At 39.6% G+C, this 21,881-nt stretch overlaps 1 protein-coding gene across 1 annotated transcript in view; it reads right to left on the bottom strand.

Moving 5' to 3' along the window:
• The window catches only part of SNX25 (sorting nexin 25), a 91,204-nt gene that overhangs the window by 10,046 nt on the left and 59,277 nt on the right, over positions 1-21,881 (bottom strand). The window contains exons 8-14 of the mRNA XM_061994339.1: positions 18,796-18,927; positions 16,641-16,916; positions 11,908-12,063; positions 8,143-8,274; positions 2,256-2,396; positions 1,568-1,681; positions 889-1,053 (exon numbers count right to left, since the gene is read on the bottom strand). Coding sequence (XP_061850323.1) covers positions 889-1,053; positions 1,568-1,681; positions 2,256-2,396; positions 8,143-8,274; positions 11,908-12,063; positions 16,641-16,916; positions 18,796-18,927 — 1,116 coding nt within the window. The remainder of the gene's footprint in view (positions 1-888; positions 1,054-1,567; positions 1,682-2,255; positions 2,397-8,142; positions 8,275-11,907; positions 12,064-16,640; positions 16,917-18,795; positions 18,928-21,881) is intronic.

Genomic DNA, 21,881 nt, shown 5'->3' with positions numbered 1-21,881 from the left:
CTGAAATGAGACATACGGCATCTAGGTGCAAATACAGTCAGAGTCATTCTTAAAAATGAAAATATGTAGGATTTTCTTATTCCCAAGAGATGGAAGACCACATTTTTGCCTATTAACAGGGTAGAACTGTACAAGTTCCCCAGATTCCATTCATCCACTATAAACAACTACAACATCTCATTTCATATAGTGTATACCTAAAAGGGGGAACAGAGACAGCTCCTTGGAGGCTGCATATCTGTAATATGAACCACACAGAGCAGAGTGCCATAGAATTACGGTCAATTTTAGTCAAGAAGCTCTTTTAATCACCGATCTATTTTTTTGCTGCATTTTGAAAGATAAGAGGTTCTTTATGGCTTAATATCAAATTCTCCAAATGGTTTGCTCACATGGGTGCCCATCTGTATTTGTGAATTCCCTCAATGAGCCTGTACCATTTGCCAAAATCCTTTGACAAAAACTGAGCCTTGCTTCAGAAGATGTCCAGAAATTAAGGACACAGCTGTTTGCTGTCAAGAGAAACTTCCTAAGACAGAATCATTCTACCTGTCAAAACCTCTGAAATATACGTGTTGAGCAGAGAAAGTGGGAAATTCTGCTGTAAAAAAAATGGTCTCACACAGAATGCCATTTATTTATTTGAGACAGGTAACACATTTGCCTATACAGATTTATCAAAGGGTAAGAAACTTATCAATAAACACCTTTGAAATTAATAGAGAGCTCTTATTTATGACTCTCTTTGTTCACTTACAGGGAATTAACAATTACCTTTGGAAATGCTTTCCAGTATTAGCTGCCATTCAAATAGATTACATTAATGGCTCTCCCTGCTTACTTTGGATAAGTAATTAAATTTGAGAAGATTACTTTTCTACCACTTACCTCCTGATGAGAAAATAAATCACCAGGAAGTCGTTCTAGAAATGAGGAGAGTGAAAAAGTTGACTTCTTTCCTTGCACGTCAATAACTTTGAGATGCTCTGGGGAAGGGCTCAAGAAGGCATAAAGTGCTTCACTCTGGCAGAGTCTTTCATCAGAGAGCAATTTCTATGAAAGGAAAATACATATCAGTTGAAGAAACAACATATTAGTTAAGTATTTCTTGTTAAAAACATGATGTGTCAAGGCCATCCAATAAAATTGGTTAAGACATGGCACAGAGGTAGAAGAGAAAAAAATCCGTGTCTCACAAAGATAATCAAAGACACTTTAAGAAGCAGTTCTGAAGTATTCCAATCAGTAAAATTAAAGTTTTTAACCTTACAACTTTATTTTTAAATGTAAAAAGTTCTAATTTGTAATAAATCTGTTGTGAAGTGTAGTAAAAAGTGGTAATTAAGGGAGCCATTATTTACAATTTCTTAATTAATGAACATTAACTTACCACTAGAGGAATAGTTAATATCACCCAAACTCACTCTGACAACTTTGACATTTTTAGCATCAAACCTTACATCTGACCTATTTGCTCTATGCTCTCTGTTTAGTCAATAGATAACAGTCACTCCAGAGACATGACTCAATGTTTAGGCATCTGATGTTTTTCTCTCTGTTTTCTTACCTGCAAGAAGTTATTAAGCTGGTTCTTGGATTTCTCCATGAATTTCTGGTCCACAGATTTGAAGGGCAGCTTGCTGAGGGAAGGCAACTGAACTTTCTTTAGTGATGGAAAACACTGTGTAGGAGAAAGGGGAGCTCACTTAAAATACATATGTAGAAAAACATGGGTAGTTCAGAACAAAAAGACTCCTTTGTACTCTCCTCTCCCTCACCCCTCTCAGCACCTCGAAAAATATCTTCCCTCTCCCACTACAGGCTGACACATCTAAACTCTTTCCCTACACATCACCATAATTATCTATTCCTTACCAGACAGAAAGGTTAAGGCAATGTAAAAGGAAAACATCCCTGTCCCCAAAAGCTGTCTTGTCTAATACCTCTACAGAAGCCACAGACAAAATTTAATGTTTAAAGCAGGCTCTTGCACGACAGTGCAGAGCACACACCACTTGGACGTTGGGTTAGTCCAGTGAAAACATCCATTATAAAGCAATTCTTTAAAATACTCTGAACAAGTTTCATAAGCATCTGGCACAGGATGGAAATATCCTGACGGATATCTAGTGCTAAATGCCAAAAGGCTTGAAGGAAAATTGGCAATATTAAATTTTTATCTGGTTTTCCCCTCTCCAATCACCACTGGCAAATGGTGATTTGCATCCTCTCCCTCTTCTAACCGAGATTCGTACCTCACTGAGTTTCCGGTGGAGGTTTTGAAACTCACTGAGCTTCCTGGGAACTGTCCAGTTCTTAGTTTCAGCTCCACCAACTTCTTGTAAACTGACCATGACAGAGTAACAGGGCACTTGTTCTCCATTCTCTTCTAAAACCTTGTGGGGAAGAAATCAACAGATAACATATACTACTTAAATTTAAGGGCCAGTCCTGAACCAGTCATGCAGCTAACCACTCCCACACATTACATACAGCTTTGTCATGCTGTCCATCAGCAATCAAATCTCTCTGACATGTCCTCTTCAAACAGTTATGTAGTGGGTTTGTGTGGCCAGGTTTTGGTAGCAGGGGGACTACAGCGGTAGCTTCTTTAAAAAAAAACCAAAACCAAAGAGCTGCCAGAAGCTTCCCCTGTAGCTGGTAGGGCCATTGACAGTCAATTCTAAGATCGACCCACCGCTGACCAAAGCCCGGTCAATTAGTTATGGAGGTAACACCTCTGTGAACAGTGTATTTGAGAAAGGAAGAAGTTGCTGCACAGGTGCAAAACTGAAGCAGAAGAGAGTGAGAATATGACATCAACATCTCTGCAGACACCAAAGTCAGCAGAGAAGGAAGGGGAGGAGGTGCCCAGGCAATAGAAGAGAGATTCCGGTGCAGTGTGTGGTGCAGCCCATGGTGAGGCAGGCTCTGCCCCTGCAGCCATGGGAGGCCACAGGAAAGCAGAGATTCACCAGCAGCCTGGGGAGGATCCCACACCAGAGCAGATGGATGCCTGAAGGAGCTTGTGACCCTGTGAGAAGCCTGTGCAAATTGCTGGCAGGACCCGGGAACCCATGGAGAGAGGAGCGCATGCTAGACCAGGTTTACTGTCAGGACTTGTGGGGGAACCGCATTGGAGCAGTTCATTCCTGAAGGACTGTTTCCCCCATGAATGACATCCCCACTAGAGCAGTTTGTGAAGAACTGTGGCCCATCGGAAGGACTCACTTTGTGTAGGACTGTCTGCTGTGGGAAGGATCCCACACTGTAGCAGGGGGACATGTTGAGGAGTCCTCCCCTTGAGGTGAAGCAGCAGCAAAGACTCATTCATTCCGCTGTGCTGCTGTGAGGGAGGAGGGAGAGTACCAGGAAGAAGGAGGCAGGGGGAGTATTTTAAGATTCTTCTTTTATTTCTCATTTCCCTATTTTGTTTTGATTGTTTGTTAATAAATCAAACCAATTCCCCTCAAATTGAGTCTGTTTTACCCATGACAGTAATTGCTGAGTGAGCTTCCTGTCCTTTTCTTGACTCTTGACCCCTTTGTTACATTTCTCTCTCCCCAGTCCAGTTTAGGAGGGAGAGTTGGTGAGCACCTAGCACCCAGCCAGGGCTAAACCACCACGAACTGTCTGTAGTATTTCAGTTAAGGTACCTACCATGTAGCTTTCCAACTGTTTACCAATACTCCATCTCTCCCGTCTGCATTTTCCTGACTCTTCTCCCCTTATTCCTACTCTGCTTTCACAGCGCTTGTTCTGAGGCCCAGCCACAGGCCAGGCACTGCAGCTGGGCCCTCTGGCAGCTGGTGCTGTCTCAGAGCGACTTCTCTCTATTGTGAGCTGTTCTGTACACACAGAACATGTAGTACCCCGTGCAGTGTTTATTTCCAAAGGGCTCACAACTTTACAAAAGTGCTAGCTAACAAATCAAGCCACACTGTGCAATGGGAAAGCTACAGCGAAGACGTTAATTTTTCTTGCGACAACAGCAGCAGTGTGATCATATTATTTCTTAATTTGATAAGCCATGAGGAATTTCACCCACATGTCTTAATGGTAATAGATTTGTGTTTACTTAAGGAGAGAGATAAATAGATTATGAAAGGTAAGTAAGGGAAATGCATGAAACACTTAGGGGTTTTTGGCCACACCATATTCTCAAATGCTTGTCTTAATATGCATGCAAATAACAGAATGGTAATTATAAAATGACACTCATACAATCTTTTTGAGGAAAGTAATAATTCTACAGCTTTGTGGGCTTTTGATTTTTTTGAAGAATATTAAACTAGTCCAATTAGGGTAAGAATAAGCTTTAACATTCATATAATTATGATACATTTTCTGAGAAGCCAGTAAAGGTCTGACTACACTTAATGCTACTGACAGATAATTTGACAAGCAGCTACAGCACCATTGTAAAAAAAGAGACACACAACTAAAACATTTACAGCCGTTCAGAGTATTCCCTGTGATGCACTCCTCCTAAGCCTGCACATAGACCACTGTGAAACACCATCTGAGGCCTTGGTTTCACATCTCTCTGTAAAAAAACCCAAAACTGCAGCAGCACCCAGCCAGAATACAAAGCACCAGCTTCAATGTCCGACAATGTGCCTGGTTCCCAGCACAGCTACTTGAGGAACTGCCTTTCTCCTGCCTGACTACTGCAGAAAGAGATGTCTGAACGGCCTCCAAAATGTAGGTCAAAGGGACCTGGCACAAAGGGACTGGAATCTCCTGGGATAGTCCCTGTCTTGTCTATCCTTGAGCTATCTTAGATTTGTTTGTAAGTGCCTCACAAACACCCTCTGGCAGCCCCTTTTGCAAACTAAGAGATTGGTGCTGAAAATGCTGATTTGAGTCATTCTCTACTACATATTCATCCCCAAGGCAGAAGTATGTCTATGTGTAGGGACATATGAACTGTAACTGTCAGGGAGGACTCATCCCTCTGGATTAACATTCTCGAAATGGGAGAACTGCATACTCCTCCTGCTTTCAGGTTAGGATCCTTGTCCAAAATCATTTAAATTCTAACTACTAGATGGATACACATTACAACTTCCTTCCGATATCCTCATCTAAATATCTTAAACTTTTCAGGATCTGCTTGAAAAAGCAAAATTTTTTACCAGCTTAAGTATTTGTGCATTTGTTTTTCCAAATTCATGAGTCAACTGGGAAACACACTGAAAAACAAGATGTTACAGTGTCTTCCAAATCAACGGATCTAGTCCTTTGCTACAACAGGCACCACCTCATAAAAAATGCTATCATGAATGAATTCAAAACTTGTTAAATAATTTTGTTTCCCCATTCCCATTACACTCAGCAAAATTAAGTGCTTTCACAGTCACTTCTTGTGGGACAAGTTCCACATTCAATTCCACTCTTCTCAAATGCAACGCCCCAGCTCTTGCAGAGCACCTGTAACACTAACTGGAATGGAAATTCTCCTGATTCAAGGGCTGTATCTGCCTTTTTCACACCTGCAGCCCACTCAAGACAAACTATACATCTGACAGGTCATCACTGTACCTACTGCTTCCATCCAGAAGGTGCTCCAGAGTGTTGAAGCCAAAGCCCAGAGCTCCCGCTGAATGCCAAACCGTGCATGTCATGCTATGAGATTTCATTTCACTGCACTTCCCACTACTATCATCCTAAAAGTCATCCAGTTCTGTCTCAGAACCATCCTAACCCTCCTTCAGCTCTGATTCTTTATAACCACAAACTCAAACATTTGTGCTTTGTTTGGTTTTCCAAGTCTAGAAGTCCTGTGAGAGTCTCAGGCCTGACTGTTTCACAGCACTGGCAGAAGCTCTTAGAATTTGCCCCTAGGATGGTATTTCCATGAGTCTCCTCTTCAGCCCTTTCTCAGCCCCTTTTGTCATATTCCATGAAATAGCACAAAGCCAAATGAAGAACAAATACTATTAAATAATTTCCAGGAAAATCTATAGCTATTAGCTGAAGTAGATAAAAAGTAAACTTAACATTAGCAAAAACTGTAATAATAGTTCAGTGAAGAAAGAAGCTGCTAAGGAAAGTTGTTGAATCACCTGTTAGAAGCACTGAGGATTGGTCCAGGTATCGTAAGTAATTCTAATTTTAATGCATTAAACTGCTTTAGTAAATCACTTTAAAAAGTCTGATGACAGGATATTACACTTTCAGCTCAAATTTGATAGCAAAATTTACTTTAATTATGGTTTTCTGCAAAAAACATACTGACATTGTTTATCTCTCTAAAGTCATAGAGGTACATGCTACGATTAGCAACAGTGGACTTTGCTGATAAGAAGACAATGTCACTTACTCATGCACTCCGGTATCATCAACTGCATCCAGAACATTCCTGAGCAATTAACATGGATAACTACAACATTACTGTTTTCTCCAGCCTACTCTTTGAAGCACAAAGTTGCAAACAGCATAGTTAATGCAAGCCTACACTTAATTATCTAACCCAGCACTACTCATAAGTTACAGTTAAGGCAGTAAGTAATTAGAAGCCTCTTCCAACTTATTTAGTCAAATGACCTCATCCAGTACCGTGGAGATACCAGGCAGTTCAGTACAGTGTTCTGTACCAGAAAGCTGCTGTTCTGCAATTTTACTGCACGCTGTTGCTGTTTTTTTAAGGCCAGACTTCAAAAGCTATAGAAAACTCTTCAAGGCAACCTAAGAGCTTCACTGTTCTAAACTTTATCACCTGCAGACAGCATTAAAGCAAAACAAACCCAGACCTTTACACACCAAGAATTAATTTTTCTAAAATAGCAGATAAGTTTTTAACCTGTTGGATTTATTTCTTCGACAGGCAATGAGTTTAACTGTTGACAAACCTTTGAATAGTTTGCAAGAGTTCAAGACACAATCAAATAAACTCAACAGCCCGTAATTTTTTCCTTCAAGAAAAACTACCTCAAGGAAACCGCTTATTTGAAGAATATTTTCTTAGTACCACAGGAAGGCAAGCCAGTAGAGATTAAATTAATATTTAATTCACTGAAGTGATACTGTCAAGAAGATTGCTTATGTTTGGTGTGAGCCTGCAGTTCATACACAACACGCACTTACTGGGTTCCTTTCACGGCGAATGTTAATAGAAAGCCAAGAGATGGTAATACTTTTTGTTTCCAATTTTCTTACATTCATTGTACAATTAGTTGCCTATGCCCCAACAGAAGAGCAGAACAATACAAAAGATTTCAATTTCAATTTACAGATTTAAAGCACTTTCTTTCTGGGTACTCTAGTCCCTTGAAACTGCACTGCCATTAAATATAACAATACAAACCAAAAAGTACAAGTACTGCATCTCTGAGAAACACAACTGTGCCCAAGTGTGATAGCATGGTAATATAACAAGAGACAAGTCTCATGAAAAACAATGTCCCTTAAGATAACAGATTCCCCAATGTCAAAACCAGCTCACGTACATGAATGTATTTTTATAACTCCATTACAACAGTGTTTGAGGAATAGAAATTTTGTGTATGCATCATAGTAGTCACTGGGGAAACAGAGGAGTTTAGCAAAGGGTAAGGTCTCCTCCCTCTCCCAATTTAATATCAAGTATAGATGTTGGGGCCTTAGTGGGAGCATTTGAGCTGAAACCAACGTATCATAAGTTACCTTAAGATAAGAATAAAGAATGCGTACTAAGGAGTACGAGCAAAGAACCCAAGGTCGCCCTAGCTCTGAACTTCTAAGGAAGTAAACAAGGCCATAACATATCTCTGAAGGATGCACAAGAATAAAGGAGCCCAGACATCTGGAAGATCAATGTACTAACTGTTAGATTATATCTTAGCTATTTTTGTTATCCAATCAGTGTATGCCACAATATATGTAAGGCTTGTGAACAACAATGTTTATCCAATCATCTATCCCTATTACCTGCGGGCTTTAGCTTGAAACAGTATATAAGTGATCAGAACAAAAGAATAAATGAGCTCAGTTCCAAATCATATTGGTTTGATGTCTGAGTCCATCCTCTCCTAGCCATGGTCGTTGGCATATAGACAGTGTATACAAAGGTATAAGCAAAGTATATACCGTTCATTCTTCTTCTCTTATTCAAGTTTGAACTGAAACAGAAGATAAAAATCCATAAAAACCCCTCCATACCTCGCCTGAGATAATGAAGGCTTTCCACATGCCAAGATTCTCACACCACCAGTCTGTTCTTGCAATGTGCAGCTGAAGGTCATTGTGCTCTCTCTCCATCAGAGTAATTTCATCCTTCAGCTTAGAAACAATCTGCAGAGCAAAGTTTATTTATTACAATTAATAAGAAAATGCTTGTGCAACATGCCTAGTTGAATCTTTAGGGACACTGTTCAGAAAGGAGAAAAAAGGCACAGCAGCAGGTAAAGAAAGAACAATACATATGGGAGGGAAAAAAGAAATCTTAAGTGAGAGACTCTATGATGCTGCTTGTAAACTTGTGGAACACACAGTAAACTTACAGGTAAACCCCAATACTAAAATAAAGTTAGAAGATCACACTAATATCACACAATCAGCATAAAACACGGGTTTCTATATTACACAAATATATTACAGATTATATGTTTCATACAAACTTGAAATTGTAATTACTGAAATATGCATCACTGAAGACATTCTCCTCGTCATTTTCAGATACACATGATGTGACTAAAGAACCTGGGAATATATTTAATGTCTAGGAACTTAGCTATGTTAACAATCACTCAGGAAGTTACCACTTAATTTTGGAAAGGGGAGAATTTATTATTGTGGAAAGGACACACTTAAAAAGATAGTCTCATTAAGATATAGCTTACCATCATAATCTCATAGAGGATAAATAGTGTCTCTCCTCACATCTGCAAAACAATAACTAACCATACATACTACCCAGAGACAGTATGACAGAAAAGGTGGAAGTATACATAAGATGTGACATTAGAAACACAGCAGAAGCAGCTAACACTTATTTTTTTTAAAAAAATATCATCTACCACATAGTCAAATTTATGAGTCCTAGGTGTACAACTTGCACCACGAGTGGTACATTCTCCAAAGGAACAGTAATCCTGTGACTTTCAGAATTCTGGTCTTGTGTAAGATTTGAAATATTATCTACATGACAGCTATGTAACAACCTTCTAGCATATACCTAGCTTTCGGAATAATTTTGTGTTTTATTTACTATCAACATACAGATTGCTCTGCAGTCACACTAATAAATACAGAAGAACTGGAATATTTCATACCAAGTAAACAGCTGCTCTGCTTATAAAATAAATAGTGAGACATTATAATGAGACTGGATCCATTTTATTATTCTGTTTCAAAGACATATAGATTTTCAGAGGCGAAAAAATATTTTAGAAAGAAAAGGAGACAGGAAAAAATCCCAATAGTTTAGAAGGGTTACAAATCCCACCTCCCCAATAGCTTAGGTACAGAAAGAATAAGGTTATTTCTCAAAAACTTTAAGAGAACATAAAAGTGATAAAACCATGTGAATGCAACAGTATATAAAGGTTTAGTTATACAGTACTTTTTGTATTAAAGAATTTGAAACTTTAATGCTACAGAAATAAATGGTGCAGCCTAACCCACGCACATTCACTTTTGTTTCATACTTTAGTGCTTTTAACTTTTTGCCCATTGACCAAATTTTAACTTAAAATCTAATTGGTTATACGAGCACCTCTTTCAGTTTCTCAAAGTCAGTTTTATGTTCATTCCTATTACAGGTTCACTGGAAACAAAAAAGATCTGAACAAGCTAACAAAATTCCATAATTCCACATAATTCCTGATAGAGACAGAGGCACTTTGCCATTCAGTAAAGTCCCATTTATCTTCAATAACTGCATTGCACAAATTTTGTTTGAAAACAAGGCTTGGCAATCACTAGAAAGTGCTGTGGGTGGGGTGGAGAATGATAGGGCTTTGCTCTGCTACCAGGAATGACAAGATTGAACTCTAGAAAGAACATGGCCCTGCACATTGACTGTGGTGGCACAGGTTCGCATGAGAATGCACTCATGGATCCAAGGGAGAGAGTTGCTGAGCTTTGGGCATGAGATGCACCTCTGGTTGAACCACAGTCACTAACCTCCAAAGATCGAGCTATCTTCTACAGCAGTAGGCCTTGGATGTCAGAGACATGGCCCAAGACTGCTTGTCATCTTTTCATGTCATCCTTGCTACCCTTTATATTCTACACAAAGAACCAAAGTAAGACTCCTCCCTACAGAGCACTTTCCAGCAGCATTCCACATGCAACCATGCACTCAAATGAGCAATTTTCATCCTTGAGTAACTGATATCCAAGTTGCACTATGCTAGAAGCCACTTAAAGACATACCTACATGTTTTGTATGGGTCTCATGTTAAAGGCACTTCAAAAAGAAAAGAAAGAATCCAGGAACAGTTGGGGTTAAAAAAAACCTAACACAAAATGTACATATTTCTCTTTATATTGTGGCACTTTCAAAAACATTTTTTTTACTTCATATGACCAAGAATCAAATTTTTACCTGCCACAATGAGGAGGAGAAAAAACCGTGACAAGGTGCTCCCACACTGTCAATCTTACCTATCCATTTAAAAGCTCCACAGGTAAATGCTACTGCAGTAATACAGGCACATAAAAGGAAAAAAAAACCAAAAAACACTAAAAAAAACCCAAAGCCCCCCCAAAAACACCACATTTGTGCTCTTATGCCTCCAAACAGTAGTGGTTGGAGAACAAATAAGAAAGATCTTCTCCCAGTTGAGGCCATACAGCAGAGCAGTTGTGAGCAGGCCACCTCAGAACAGCTGCAGACATACTTTCAGTTGCCTGCAGTAACCTCTGGCAGAAGGGAGATGTGGAAGAGGCATGAAGCTAGTCAGAGGGGCCTCAAATGCTACTGTCCACATCTTCCTGTTTGAGGTACTTATTCCCTGAACTGGGGCACCAGAGAATGAGCGAGCTGTGAAATTTTATTCAGACCAGCATCTTGGCACTCACTCTATATGACAGAGGTGTACAAAGAAACCAGGTACTGATCAGTGACTAATTCCCAGGTTCATTTTTGCCATTCCTAGCAGGAGGCCATTTTAATGAGATGCCTTGGCTACTTGTTTAGTTGCAAATGGCAGGTGATCATTGAAACAATCTCATTACATCTGAGAAGCTTGGTCCAAATGCATGTGAACAACAGTCCTGTAATATCATCCTTAGTGGCAATGCAAATGAGCTAGGCTAAGTCAAATGCAAATAACTTGCTTCTGCCTGAATATGTTATTAGATTGCTTAATTATTGCACTTTGCAAACAGAAAAAGATATTTTAATATTTTTTTAATATATATCCAAGTGCAGACAGATGAAGTTTAATATCACAGAATCATAATATGGTAAGGGTTGGAAGGGACATTTGGAGATCATCTAGTGCCTGCAGATTTCTCCTAGCACCTTATAAAGGAAATCAGTCACAACTGTAGCTTATGAAATTGTGCTGTGCTGTTCGGAAACCAGCAGATGGAGCAGAAGGTAACTAGCACATCCCTCGGCTGCAGTGCTGCAGATGCGGCAGGGACACTTATGGAGCTGCCATGAAGAACTACACAGAGACAGAGATGTAAGTAAGAAATACTTCTTGCCACTGACAAAGCAGAAAAACCAGTAGGAGAGAGGTTGTTTTTCTATGACAAAGCAAGCAATATAAATAATATTTGTAATTTTTGTTACAATAGCTTTAAAAAATGGAAAAAATGAACAATCAGAAGTAATCTCTGATTTCACTTTCTGTAAACATCTAATTGAAATAGCAATCTGACTGTCCTAAAAAAGACTAAGAAAACTGTGTATTACACAAACACACACATAACACAAAAACCCTAAAGACTGAAAACACTAAAGGTACTTACCTTTTTGTCGGGTTTTGGTGAATTACATATGGAGTTTAGAGCCTGTTTCTTATACTCAAGCTTGTCATTTAGCTGGCGAAGCTTATTTACAGCATAACTGGCCTGTTCATTAATTCCTGTGCCGCATTCTTCAGTAGCTTCTCCACAACCTTGGCTCTAGGAATAGAGGATGGCAGTAACCACTTCATTAATATGAAAAAGGAGATAGTTATTGTTTGCTTCATCAGCATTTTAAGTACAAGAAAACTTCTTGATATAGACAAAAATGTAGGTATAACAGTTTCTAACAAATATTCCAACCATCTGGATCCAAAAGGAAACATGAGTCTCTTAAAAACCCCCAAAACAAGAGACAAAGACCCATCACCATTCATATTACAACTTTTTGGCAACTCTTGCCACATGAATAAAACAACCTTCAAGATAAGGCTCTAATACAAATGAGAGGAAAAATCAAAGTTCATATTAAAAGCCACAACAGCTTAGTAGTAATGATCAGAGACAGACAGAAAAACAAATAGTCCTGCCTCCCACAAACCTTCACAAAACAGATATATCAGCCTGCAGAACAATTTAAAACAATTTTTTTCTCTTCATAAACAGATATTACTGCCATTTTTAGAAGTGTTAATAAAAATGTGCTAAAAGTACATATGCATTACCCTAAACTCATAAATCCTTTTCTTATTTCATTCAGACAAACAAACAGATTTTTCCATCTTGTGTATTACAGGCATGCAAAAAATTAGAAAACTTCAGACCTATCAGTGACATTCTCTTTCACATCTCTTATCAATTGCCTTAGCCTCCCCTTTCTTACTGCACTTCCCAAAATAGGCACAAAGACCTTGAGATCCACCAAATACAGCACTGTGATGTTACCATTGCCATGTTCAAAGATCTCTGAGGTCTGCTTGTGACTAAATATCTAAATTTTTCTGTGGGAAGTTACTAATCTCATCTCATGAACGAGAGCTCTGTAGTATTTAAAGATATCCCCACTAAGTAAGCTGTATCCTTATAGAATTAACAAAAAGCTAATAGAAGGAAGTCTCATATTCTACTAAATTTTCTGAGTTTTATAGGAGACAATCCTAGTGTAAAGTCTGCAGTATGTCTTAGTAAATAAAGTCTGAGAAGAGATACAGTAGCAACAACAATTAATTTCCTTAGTGTGATCTTCATAAGTGAAGGTAATAAAACACAACAGTCAGGAGTTCTATGCTAAGAAATCCATGACTTTTCCAGCTCTGCATTTGCTTGCTGTGTGGCTGAGTAAATAACATTGTTCCTTCCTCGGAAGGAACAACCCCATGCACCAGCACAGGCTGGGGATCGAACTGCTGAAGATCAGCTCTGCAGAGAGACCTGGGAGTCCTGATTGATAAGAAGCTAAATATGAGCCAGCAATGTGTCCTCGTGGCCAAGAAGGCCAATGGAATCCTGGGATGCATCAAGAAAAGTGTGGTCAGCAGGTCAAGGGAGGTTCTTCTCCCCCTTTACTCTGCCCTGGTGAGGCCTCATCTGGAGTACTGTGTCCGGTTCTGGGCTCCTCAGCTCAAGAGGGACAAAGAACTTCTGGAGAGAGTCCAGTGCAGGGCCATCGAGATGATCAGGGGTATGGAACATCTTTCATACGAGGAAAGGCTGCGGGAACTGGAGCTGTTTAGTCTGGAGTAGAGGAGACTGAGGGGAGCTCTTATTAACATTTATAAATATCTAAAGGGTGAGTGTCAGGAGGTTGGGACATCCCTTTTTTCTATAGTAGCTAGCAACAGGACAAGGGGTAATGGGATGAAGCTGGAACACAAAAAGTTCCACTTAAATATAAGAAAAAACCATTTCACTGTTCAGGTGACGAAGCAGTGGCACAGGCTGCCCAGAGGGGTTGTGGAGTCTCCTTCCTTGGAGACCTTCAAGACCCGTCTGGACATGTTCCTATGCGACCTGATCTAGGTGGACCTGCTTCTGCAGGGGGGTTGGACTAGATGATCTCTAAAGGTCCCTTCCAACCCCTACCATTCTATGATTCTATGATTATCTCTATGCCCTGTCCTTTCTTCTGTCTATTTTGCATGGACTGTAAGCTCCTTAGGTCAGAGACTGTCTGCAAGCATGCATACAGAGCTCAGCTCACAGAAGCTTGTCATCTTTTTGTATTACAATTAATACAAATAATAACAAACAACAACACTGGATGTTATTCAAAACAGAACCACAAAGTTAAAAAAAAAAAGCATCTCTTCCTGTTGGGAAGCACGGAGATCAAGAATAATAAAAATTACTATTTTCTACACTGAATAATTAAAAGACTTTTCCTATGAAGTTTGGTTCTGGTAACCAAAGGATTGTAATTAATTACAAGTCAGTAGGGCTCTGCTCCCAGAGACGTCATTAACATTTTAGACGTTTACAGCAAAAAACACTGCTGAATCAGTAGGTTTATCACAAAAATGCTAGAAATACAAGATAACAAATTACCTGCATTCAAATTATCAAATTTATTAAATAAACAAACAACACACTCAGAGATGAGATCATAAAGGGACTGTGCTATTTTCTCCTGACTGCTAAACTGATAATGACTTCCATTTCTAAGAGTGACTTTGGGCTTATTTTAGCAGTGGGCTACACACAGAATTGATGCAATCACCAGACCTCCTTTCCTCAAAGTGCTCAATGTGCTGTGTCTGTCTGTGTTTTTACATCTACTCACAACCTGTTAAAGGAGGCTGCCCAAGGAGCAAAAAGTGATGATGGATTGCAAGGAAGAAAGAGCTTGTTCCACGTCCAGTAGAACTAGCAGAGTCTGGCCTTGCCCCAATTCTTCTGTTTTCTCACATTGAATCAGAGCTTAACAGTTTGTCCTCCCCCCTATGAGGACACTGACAGTTTTTTAACCTGTCCAACTATTACAGTGGAATTTATAGAAAATTAACATAGGTAACTCCCACAGTGCCTCAGGATTTAGACTTCCAAAACCCAAACTAAATGAAGAACTATTAGTATTTGCCTGCAATATGGATCCCTCTAGAAACATCAGATTTCTCAGCTGTGGTTTCCTATACATGAGAAGCAAAAAAACAAAGCAGAACTCAAACCTATTAGCCAGCAGTATATTTCCACCAACACCTGAAAGACAGCTGAAAGCTTCAGTAAGAATTTCTTATAATTTATTTTCACCACTAAGACCCTGAAGCACGGCCCAGAGTCATTAGGATTGCTCTATTTGAAAGATGCCCTAGGAGTATATGCATCTTAATACTTAATTTGTTGATAAAGCTGCAAAAAATGCTTGAATCATATAAGCAAACTTGGCAATGCATCAGCCTTTAAGGTTTGACAGCAGATGAAGCCTTCAAATCTGGCACACATATACCCAAGGACTCAGAGGACAGACACATGATGCTGATGTCAAAAATCTAATTTCTCAGTAAATGTTATCTGACAGAGGGCAGATAGTCCTAAAGTGTTGAGTCAGTTTTCTTAAGAGAAACAGTTACCTCTGTTAGATTCTGAATAAAACATATAAAGATATTAAACGCCACAACATTCAATACCTACAAAACTCTGGACAAAACCAGTAAGTTTCTTCTCAAAGTTACAATGACTGCAAATGCAAGGACAAAAACTCTTTGAAGTACCTACCAACCCCAACATATAGAGGAATTAGCAGTGAGAAAAGTAGAAAACGTGCTTTGAATTTTCTATCAAGGGAAACAATACAGAGAGAAACAAATAATGAAAAATTCAGCAAGCTCTGAAAGTTCATATTGGGAGCAATTTACTTTTAACAGCTCACATCTACAAATTTGCTGATACATGGACTATGGAGAGTGTAATAGCTCACCTACAGAAATGAAAGCAATATTTAAGCATTAAATACAAAAGCCTTAGGTTCTGGAAAAACGTTTCCAAATGGCAGGATGTAGATCAGCACGTCTAGATTCTGTTTCTTATTTCTCCATTTAGATCTAGTTTTAGACAGTTATACTTCACTGTGCTCTGAGCAAGTTCATGTGTAAAATGAAGATACCCACGCTGACCTGAAGCAGCAGCCTGACTGAAAGGTGTTCATTACAAAGTAACAAAGTTGCCCTCATATGACCAATTTAGAGAACACCCCAAAAACATCTGCCCCAAGAGATCTGTTGTTGGGTTACCGCTTATGACATTTCGAATGCTCTGTTTTAGTATTTCCAGTTCTAATGTTATTTTAGTAAGTTTTATCTTCCAACACAGGCTATTAATTTATTCAATAAATCACTGATTGTATTTTTCATTACTTTTTCTCCTCTTTTGTGAAACTTTTAATACTTAGGAAATGCATGGGGGACAAAGACAATGTCTAGAGAGAAACCTACTGATTGATCTTTTATAGTGAGATTTGCTTCACTGAAAAGCAGAGCAGCTGTAAGAGGTAGGTTTTGCACTCTCTGATATTAAGGAGCATAACATAATATACAGAACACAAAAGGCCTGGAAATGTGAAATGTCTACTTAAACTAATTCTAGTTGTAAGTAATTTTGAACCATTTTGTTTCCAAGAGCTTGTATACATACCAGTTTTAGCTGATGAAACTATGGGAGTGATGGTATTTGTAAATTTATCAGAAAAAAAAGGAAAAGTAGTTCAAAGCTCAAGGAAAAAATATGCTATTATCTATTTTACTCAGGATTGTCTCCAGGTCACACCTTAAGTAACAGTGAAAGAAACTATCCATGTGACTCACCACTTCATCTTTGTCCTCAGGAGTTCGCTGAGCAGAACTTCTTTCTTCCTCTTTCTTGACTAACCTCTCATATAAATCACTGACAATGAACGAGGGATAGTATCTGTCCTTTAGAGTTTCATAAACATCTGCCTGAATCCTGTAGAATACTTCAATGCCTTTATTTCCCACGAGACTTTGCTGTATTTCTTTATAAAGGGATTTTTCCACGGGTATTTCTCTGCTTTCCACAAAAAAATTTTGATAAATTTCACTCACTAGTTGAGGTATTTCAGCCTGGGAAGCAAAGAAGGAGGAGGAGAGAGAAGAGAAAAAAAATGTTAAAAATAGAAGGATGACTCAGAATTCAGGTGCATAATTTGACAGATGATCAAGCTACTTTCACACCCAGATGTATGAGAACGCATCTGTGAATCTCTTACTGAGATCAAGTACTCTGGATGCCCACCTATGGTAAGCAGTCAATTTCACAAAATAAATACTGATGTTTGTTAAGTGCTGTGCTCTAAAGTTACCATAACTTCCACACTCACTGTTTCTAAAAGTATGCTCCAAAAGGTGGTATTAAATAAGGAAAAGAAAAGCACTAGAGCAACACTGTGGTCACCCTTTTAATTTCAGATTGTAGAGTTCAGCTGTATAGATTCTCCTGCTTTCTGCTGGAAAGGATCAAACACATTATACATTACAATAATTAACTTTGACGAGAGAAAAGAAAAAAAAATAAAAAGGAAAAAAGTACACCTGAAGAGACATTTACCAGTACACAAGGCCAGATATTTCAACTTAACATAAAGCAGCACACAGGATTGAACTTTGCAGTAATGAACAGGAAAGAGAGGAAGCAATGAAGTACCGTGCACACTCAGCGCTCTAAATTACCATCTCTCTCAGCTAAAACAAGTTAAAAAGGCTTCATTGACTCCCTTAGTATGACACAATATGCTTGCCTGCCACATGTGACAATATCACAGGCACATGGCTGCATGATGCTACTTTTTTGTAATCAAGGCTGTCCTTTACATTTCATGGAGTAGCAGGAGCGCAGTATGTTAGAATCTCTTTTAAAATAAGGTAAGTCTTGAATAAAGGCACAATACACATTGTTTTGAAAGCAAGGAGAGAAATCACAGATGAAAGGTTGTAAAATCATTTATAGCACCTTTCCAAATCAAGAGCTGTGTGCTAATCAGAACTCATTTATGTAACTCTTTTCACAGTGCCTGAGAAACCCTTTTTATAAACACTTTCGGTTGGTAGCATTTTTTTCAGATTGTATTAACGTCTCACTAATCAGGCTGCAATTTGCCACTTCAGTTATAGGATGTTAACATCCTTTTTACACAGGAGAGCAATAAAATCATGGTGAATTTTAAAAGCTCACTTATACTTACTGAAATCTGTATTTCATACTAGCGTGCATCTGGGAAGTTTAGAACAGTTTCCCCTCAAAATCCACCCCACTGCTCACAAACAGCAAAATTGCCCTCCACATCCTTGTTCTGGATTCTTGCTCTAGGATACTTATTGCAACTTTAAGTGGTATTTCCAATCTCTGTTTCAGGGTTCTCATTCTTACTTTATTTGAGCAGAAATTATGATATGGCATTGTTTCTTCCCTCTAGTAATAATGTGGAATTCCTGAAGAAACTTAGCTCCTTAAACAGCAACAGACCAGGGAGAGAAATGGGTCTTTTAAAGCAAAAATCTCACTTTCAAAGGATTTAAAAAAACATATATGCACAAGTTTTCACCATTTTGGACTGAATGGGCAATCTGTAATGGCAAGATGAGAAGTTTATGTACTAATTAAGTTTCACATGTGCTGATAACTAAGCAAATACATTACTGCAAGTTTTTTCTCCGATAGAGAGGGAAATAACTCTTACTTTTGCATGTCAAGTATTTGTTTTACAGGTCACGTTACTACACAAAACAAGACTAAATCATCATTACAACAGTCCAAAATTTTTAACTGCCATATTAAACTCAAACATGGAAACAAAGTTAAAAAAAAAAATCTAAGTTGCTTAGTACCCATCCCATGCCATTTCTATTTTAAAACATCAACACAAAGACATTTCCTAACACTGAGATCACAACAAGCAGAGATTCCTTTTAATCTACAAGCTGTGTGGATTTGTAATTTCACCACCTTGTTAGCATTCTTCAGATACTCCACAGACTCCCAAAGACCAATCAAAGCCATCTTGTCCATCCTTTCCATGTAGTTTCGGAAGTGCTGTCTATATGAAGGGTTGGCCAAAATTTCTTCAAACTGAAGAATCTAAAGAAAACAAAACTCAGATTAAATCTCAGAAAGTACCTAATGCTAGCTTCTCTCCATCCCTTGTGGGGAAAATCCTTTCACTTGATGTGCCCACAGAGCACTAAGCATAAAAAATACCTGTATACTAGATTCAACTGCACAGATTTCTACAGTAATAGTTTTGTTTCATTAAAAACCAAATCAAACCAAAAAACCCTGAGTATTTAGAAGATAAACACATCTGTGCTCCTCCTTGACTGAAAATGTTCCTGTGAGTTTTCTGTCCAGGAGGTAAGAGTACATTTCAAAGGACTTAGATAGCATTTGAAGTCATTCATGAAATGCTGTTGATAAAAATTTAACTTCCAATAGTCCCTCAAGGCAGAGAAGCCAAGCTGAAAGCTAACTAAGATATTCTTTGCTTGATTCAAACACAGCAACACTAGCAGTTTCCACACCAGGGGCCACAGAGGCTTGAGATGTATCTCAATTATTCCCAGGGGCACTGAAAAAGATGGAGGGTAATTCTTTACTCTGGAAGCTAGGGCATTTGGTGGCCAATTCCCATTAACTGTGTGTTACTGAAAAATATCTATCAGAAACGAAGCCAGGAGAGAGCACAGGCTAGGATATAGTGCTTAGGAGTCTCAGATGATGAAAGGACGTGAAACACAGACTTCTTGCAGCCAAATAGACGCTGCAACCATTAAAATGCTGGATTTTAAAAAGCCATTATCACTTCCTTATCCTCTACTATTATTGTGAATCCAGGTCTTTTCTTTGACACAAACACCTGAAAACAGAACACATCCCTAAAAAAATGAACAGATCTTCTTGTGTCGAACAAAATGAACAACATTGTCTTTCTTTGAAAGCTAGGGAGAATTTTCAAGGCACTTGTCATGGTTTGACATGAAGTCATTTCTGGTAAGGGGGAAGGGACTGTAAAGATGGCTCCTGTAAGAAACTGCTCAAAACTCTCCCCAGCTCTGAGCCAGACCCACTTCTGGGGCTGAGCCAATTAGACGCCTCCACGATCATTTTTAAGAAGCGGAAGAGGAGGCTTCTTCCTGTTATTTTTTTTCTTCTGTCCTTCTTTCTTTTCCAGCTGGTGGTGGTGCAAGGTGTGGGAAGAGAGAGAGAAGCTAACTCCAAGGTTAGTGAGGAAAGAGAGGAAGAGATGTGCTGGAGCAGAGACTCCCCTGCATACTGCAGAGAGGACCGGTGAAGCTGAGATTTTTTTCCACTTCATTAAAGACACCACATCAGGAGCAGTGACTCACTTCGTTAAAGACTCTGTGCCAGCGGCAGTGACTATGACCAGAAGAAGCCATGTCCCGTGTGAGGGACCCCATATTCACAGAAGCTGTAGCTGTTGGGAAGAACCCACACCAAAGAAGTTCATTAAGACTATGCCCAGAGGAGGCCATGTCTCATGTGAGAGACCCTGTACTGGCAGAAGCCGCAGCTGCTGGGAACAATCCACACCTGAGAAGTTCATTAAGGACTGTGTCCCGAGGGAGAGACCCTGTATTGGAGCACGGGAAGAGTGCCAGGAGTCATCCTCATCTGAGAAGAGAGGAGCAGCAGAGCCCATCTGTGAGAGACTGGCCACATCCCCCATTCCCTGCCACCCCAAGCCGTTGAGAAGGGAGGAGGTAGAGATACTAGTTGTATTTTTCTCAGTCATCCTGCTCTCTTTCTTCTTTTTGTTCCGTTCAGTTTCTTGTAGGTAGTAGAATAAACTTTCCTACTTTCCTCTCTAAGTCGAGTACTGGAGTCTGTTTTGCCTGGAACTGTAATTGGCAGCGAGCCCTCCCTGCCCTTGTGCTAATCCACAACAACCTTGCTTATCTTTTTCCTCCTATTTCTCTGGGGCCTCCGCCATCCTAACGACGGTGGGAGTGGATGGCGGACACCGAGCGAGACTGCTGTGGTGCTTCATTGCTGGCTGGGCAAAACCACAACAATGAACTATTAAAACCAAACACCCCTTCCTCTCCAACTTCTCAGTCTATTAGCTGATTCAGTTTATATGTAGCTTATTTAGTGTCATTACTTATATTACCAGGAATACAAAACCTCACCAAAGTTACACCAGAGTGGTCTTGCTCTCTTGCTTCGTCCCTCACAGACACCAACCAACCCACACTTTTTTTTTTTCTAAAAGCTGGTCACTAAGCACCAGGGCTAATGAATCTCAGCTTCTTACAACTTTCCATTTTATAGCAAAGACAATGTGATATCGAGCAAGACGTGACTTCTGACCAAGACTGAGGTATTAATAATTTCTCTGATATGGGTTTTTTGACACCTGATAATGATACAACTCAGGTGATGTAAACTGTAACTGCAGAAACTGCAACTGTACCAAAGAATCCACGCCAGAGATATTCATCAAGGACTGCGTCCCGTGTGAGGGACCCTCTATCAGCAGAAGCCGCAGCTGCTGGGAACAACCCACACCAGAGAAGTTCATTAAGGACTGTGTCCCGAGGGAGGAACCCCGTGTTGGAGCAGGGGAAGAATGCCAGGAGTTGTCCTCATCTGAGAAGACAAAAGTGGCAGAGCTCATCTGTGAGAGACTGACCACATCCCCCATTCCCTGCCCCCCTGAGCCGTTGAGGCGGAAGGAGGTAGAGATATGGGGAGCAGTGCGGTGGGCCCGGGAAGAAAGAAGGGATGGGGAAGGGAGATCTTAAAGTGCTGGTTGTAATTTTCTCATCATCCTACTCCCTTTTTGCTTTTATTCCGTTCTGTTTCTTGTAGAATAAACTTTCCTACTTTCCTCTCTAAGTCGAGTACTGGAGTCTGTTTTGCCTGGAACTGTGATTGGCAGCAAGCCCTCCCTACCCTTGTCTTAATCCACAGCAATCTTGCTTATCTTTTTACTCCCATTTTGCTGGAGCCTTCACCATCCTAATGAGGGTGGGAGTGAATGGGGGCACCAAGCGAGATACTGTCATGGTGCT

This window comes from Colius striatus, chromosome 3, assembly GCF_028858725.1.
Source record: "Colius striatus isolate bColStr4 chromosome 3, bColStr4.1.hap1, whole genome shotgun sequence".
Classification (NCBI taxonomy): Eukaryota; Metazoa; Chordata; class Aves; order Coliiformes; family Coliidae; genus Colius; species Colius striatus.
The sequence above is the reverse complement of the archived record's forward strand: the minus strand, read 5'-3'. Positions and strand labels throughout refer to the sequence as shown.